Source organism: Cherax quadricarinatus, chromosome 92 (genome assembly GCF_038502225.1).
Source record: "Cherax quadricarinatus isolate ZL_2023a chromosome 92, ASM3850222v1, whole genome shotgun sequence".
Classification (NCBI taxonomy): domain Eukaryota; kingdom Metazoa; phylum Arthropoda; class Malacostraca; order Decapoda; family Parastacidae; genus Cherax; species Cherax quadricarinatus.
Window position 1 is genome coordinate 6,851,787 of NC_091383.1, and position 5,002 is coordinate 6,856,788.

Consider the following 5,002-nt stretch of genomic DNA (forward strand, 5'->3'; position numbering starts at 1 on the left):
GAGGTGAATCATAGAATTGATGAGGGGAAAAGAGTGAGTGGTGCACTTAGGAGTCTGTGGAGACAAAGAACTTTGTCCTTGGAGGCAAAGAGGGGAATGTATGAGAGTATAGTTTTACCAACGCTCTTATATGGGTGTGAAGCATGGGTGATGAATGTTGCAGCGAGGAGAAGGCTGGAGGCAGTGGAGATGTCATGTCTGAGAGCAATGTGTGGTGTGAATATAATGCAGAGAATTCGTAGTTTGGAAGTTAGGAGGAGGTGCGGGATTACCAAAACTGTTGTCCAGAGGGCTGAGGAAGGGTTGTTGAGGTGGTTCGGACATGTAGAGAGAATGGAGCGAAACAGAATGACTTCAAGAGTGTATCAGTCTGTAGTGGAAGGAAGGCGGGGTAGGGGTCGGCCTAGGAAAGGTTGGAGGGAGGGGGTAAAGGAGGTTTTGTGTGCGAGGGGCTTGGACTTCCAGCAGGCATGCGTGAGCGTGTTTGATAGGAGTGAATGGAGACAAATGGTTTTTAATACTTGACGTGCTGTTGGAGTGTGGACAAAGTAACATTTATGAAGGGGTTCAGGGAAACTGGCAGGCCGGACTTGAGTCCTGGAGATGGGAAGTACAGTGCCTGCACTCTGAAGGAGGGGTGTTAATGTTGCAGTTTAAAAACTGTAGTGTAAAGCACCCTTCTGGCAAGACAGTGATGGAGTGAATGATGGTGAAAGTTTTTCTTTTTTGGGTCACCCTGCCTTGGTGGCCACCCTGCCTTGGTGGGAATCGGCCAGTGTGATAATAAAAAAAAAAAAAAAAAGGCATTTAGTGATAATTTAAAATGTACAACAATAAGAGGGTTGTGCAATCCTAACTTAACCAAACCCATCATAAAATAACTAATCTAATACAGTAATAATTATTCTACAGTGGTACCCAGTAAAAAACAATTCTACAGTGGCAACCAGTAATAATTATTTTACAGTGTTACCCATTATTACTCTACAGAGGTACTAAGTAATAAGCAATTATTTTACAATGATATTCAGAGATAATTATTCTACAGTGGTACTTACTGTACAGGGTGGAAAGGCACGTGCTATGGCCCTCAGGAAGTGGTGAAGTATAGTGCGGTGGTCAGAGTGAACGTAAGTGAACAAGAATCGTGCAAAATACTTCTTATAATGTGTTTTCTTGTTGCCTGCCCTCAGCACCCAGCACTGAATATTTTTCCACAGCTTTGAAATAGTGTTGGTATGAATTCCCACATCCGGAGTAACAAAATCTCGACTGTGATTCACCGTCTGGTGGTTGTACCCAAGATCATTCAGCTCGGAATAGGCCTCCCAGGAGTCACTGTGAATTGTTGAGCCAGGCTTGATATATTTTTGGCAGAGAGGGATTAATGTTGCAGATTCCTTGCTGTCCAGTGGCACGATGAAGTGTTTTTTGGTGTCGCGGTCAATGCCACCGAACACCCAAATGCCATCCATGACACAGCCTCGACTGTACTTTTTTTTACCAAACTTACTCTCACTTATTTCGATAATGCTTCCTATGCCACCAATAGCTTCTTGCTCATTCATCCAGTGTAAACACACTAAATCGCAGAAATTCTTCCAGTCGACGATGTTTCTTGATGTGATGTTCATGTTTTCCTTGATGGCACACCTGGTAAAATCTTTCCTCAGAAACTCGTTAATGAATAATAAATTCTGACTCGGTGTCATATGACATTTTTCAAGCAACGTTCTAAAAATCTTACGGTTTACGTATATCTTGGTTGGTTTCCTGCAGCTGGGACAGTCACTGGCTGACACAACGACTCCATGTTGCAGGAATAGTTGCACTGCACACTGATTTTCTCCACTGAAGTTGCTAATTATGTCATAAAAACTAAATGCACAACTTTCACACTCAGAAGCCATTACTCTGTCGGCTTAGATTATTTTTAACACATCGGCTGTTTTCCACCGAGGTTTTGAAATGTACAGATAAATTTAAATGAAAGTAATTAACGTTGATTGGCCCAGCATGTCACGTGACTTACTGTAAATGGCCAGACATGACTGGTAACTGAACACTAACTGTTGATTGGCCCTTACCCAGATGCATTTTAACAAACATTAAGGTAACATTATGGATAATATCTCCCAAAATAATGCATCGCACAAATATTAACTATTCTTGCTGGAGTACTGATAGCTTGTTTGTATTTACTACAAAAACCAAGACTCGAGTTCTGAACTGGTGATCAAATCAATATTAGCCAAAGTGCAAGTTTTTGTTTGTTTGCTTGTTTGGTTTATCAGAGCTACTGAGAGCTTACGTAGTATCGAGCCCGACTCCCGATGTACGAGTGGTGGTGATTGTGGTAGTGGTGGTTGTAGTTGTTGTTGAAGGTTATGAGATCCTTGTGGAAGCAGAGGTTGTTTTTGTTATTGTTGGGTTATAGGGCCTCTGGCAGGTTACACCGTAACAGTTGTTGTTGGGGTTAAGGTCAACCAAAGCTCACGCCTTATTTAGCCCTTCTCAAAAAGTTTATTCATGTAAAGGGAGCAAGGAGCTAGTAACCCCTTCTGCTATATACACTATTGAAGTTAAAAGGAGACACTTTCGTTTTTCTTTTTAGGGCCACCCTGCTTTGGTGGGATACTGCTGATTTGTTGAAAGTAGTTACTATGTATGATAATTGTGCTTATGTGGTCCTGGACCTGTACCTAAATATTATTATTATTATAATCAAAAAGAAGCGCTAAGCCACAAGGGCTGTACAGCGCTGTACCTAAATAAATTTACTTAATATCACACTCATTATTCACGAAATCATAACACCACAATTGCAAACTAACCACGGGTGGGGTTTGAACCCATGGCAAGTAAGTCCTAGAACTCACACATTGGTCTGTGAATTTTAGGACCCCCCGAAATCAAACCTCACTCACTCCGTGTTTTTTTTTTTTTACGCTGATAGCTCCCAGAATGGGAGGACGGTACTATAATGGACGTGTATTAATATCAATAAATGAGTTGTTTGCCATTCAGACATCAACTTTCCCCCTACCTCTATGGGTTCATGAAAGGTAAAAGTGTGCAGAACTGTATTTCCACCTTTCTCACTGCACACACCTCTACTAGTTTTACCACTTTTCTTGATCTAAAATCTGCATTTGATATTGCGAACAGAACCGTTATACTACATGAACTAGCCAAAATGAATATTGGTGGTAGCTTACTCTGCTGGATAATAGGATACCTGTCAAATAGAGTATCCTCTGTCCTTTACCAAGGCTTCAGAAGTGATTCTAAAGAAATGTCTTTAGGTACACCGCAGGGAGGAGTTCTTAGTCCCATGCTATTTAATATTCTGATTAATGCTCTCCTAAATGCTCTACCTGCCTCACCTAAACATATAGCTATAAGCTATGCTGATGATATCATGATCCATACAACAGGGCATAAGAAGATGAATACCATTCTTAATGAAGTTCAAGCAATTTGTAATCGACTAGGCCTCATAATATCTTCCTCTAAAACAAAGATATTAACAAGCAAACGACATCCCCCACCCATCTATTTGCAGGGTGAAATCATTAGCTACGTTAAAACTTACAGATATCTTGGTGTAGATGTACCCTTTAACAAATCCACTATACCACAACTAAACAAGAAATGTAAAGCTAGGCTAAATGCTCTCAAAGCTGTTGCTGGCTACAATCCCAACTATGGTGCTAATGTGAGAATCGTGAGAATGATGTACATAGCCTATGTTAGGTCCTTAATTGATTATGCTGCTCCCATGTTGATATTAGCTAGAGAAAGTTCCCTCCGACCCTTGGATTATTATTATAATCAAAAAGAAGCGCTAAGCCACAAGGGCTATACAGCCCGACCCTTGGAGTTAATGCAAAATGAAGCTCTCAGGACTATTCTTGGCTGTCCCAGATCTACAAAAGTTCTTAACATGAGGAAGGAGCTTGGTATTTCTAGTATCAGTGATAGGATTGTTGAAATTAACACTGTACTCGGTATTAGAATGTTGAGAAACGAACCAGACACTGTCACAGTGAATCTTACCAAGTGTCTAGAGGTAAATACACACAGATCTAAATGGATTGTGAAAACGTGCAATTGCATTAAGTTTTATAACCTGCATGAACTGTATCACTGTAGGCAACAAGAGCATTTCACCCCTCCATGGAAGATGTGTTCATTTAATATCACATACCTACAAGTCCCTCCCAAGAAGCTCATTGCTAGTAATCCCTTCCTTAAATCTCTTGTTAGAGCAACTGCTCAAGAAGAAATTTTTCGCCTAGCTGGTAGTAATAAGTTATCACAAGTTATATACACTGATGGATCTAAACAGGAGTCTTCTGGCAGGGCTGCATCTGCTCTTGTTGCCACCTCCCTAGTTAAGAACGATAATAAATTTGTTGAGTTAGGCATAAGAATTAACAACTGGGCGTCTACACTGCAAACTGAATTGTTTGCAATCCTAATGGCGCTGAAGCTAGCCTATGACACTGAGCTTGACTCTATCATCATTACTGATTCTATGTCATCATTGAAGGCTCTTGGCTCATATAATGACTCCAACAACATGCTCATTGGGGAAGCCAGGTATAGATACTCAAAAATTAGGGACAAAGGAATTAATGTACAATTGCTATGGATCCCATCACACATTGGATTACTCCTTCATGATAAAGTTGATATGTTAGCCAAGAAGAGTATCCAGAAGGAGAACGTAGAATATAACTTTGGTATAACTGTGTCTAGCATTAGGAATAATATTAGGAGAGAAGTAAATAATGAAGATGATTGTTATAGGAATGCAGTTAGAAGCCTGAGTAGATCTATAACCCACTATGATAACATGAACGTAGATAAGTATGTTTATGGAGCAACTTGCAATGTGAACACTGACTGATGTTGTAGTGGCCAGGCTTAGGCTTGGTTACAAGTACTGACTGATGTTGTAGTGGCCAGGCTTAGGCTTGGTTACAAGTACTGACTG

The 5,002-nt window shown here is 40.5% G+C and overlaps 1 protein-coding gene across 1 annotated transcript; it reads right to left on the bottom strand.

Moving 5' to 3' along the window:
• Nucleotides 1-811: 811 nt before the first annotated feature.
• Nucleotides 812-2,421, bottom strand: LOC138855392 (uncharacterized). The gene has a single exon (XM_070104530.1). It carries the CDS (start codon nt 1,908-1,910, stop codon nt 1,038-1,040), a length of 873 nt encoding a protein of 290 aa, XP_069960631.1. The 5' UTR covers nt 1,911-2,421; the 3' UTR covers nt 812-1,037.
• Between the last annotated feature and the right edge of the window lie 2,581 nt (nt 2,422-5,002).

Bases quoted from the DNA above. Each gene is read 5' to 3' on its own strand.
- LOC138855392 (XM_070104530.1), bottom strand. From the start codon at position 1,910: ATGGCTTCTGAGTGTGAAAGTTGTGCATTTAGTTTTTATGACATAATT.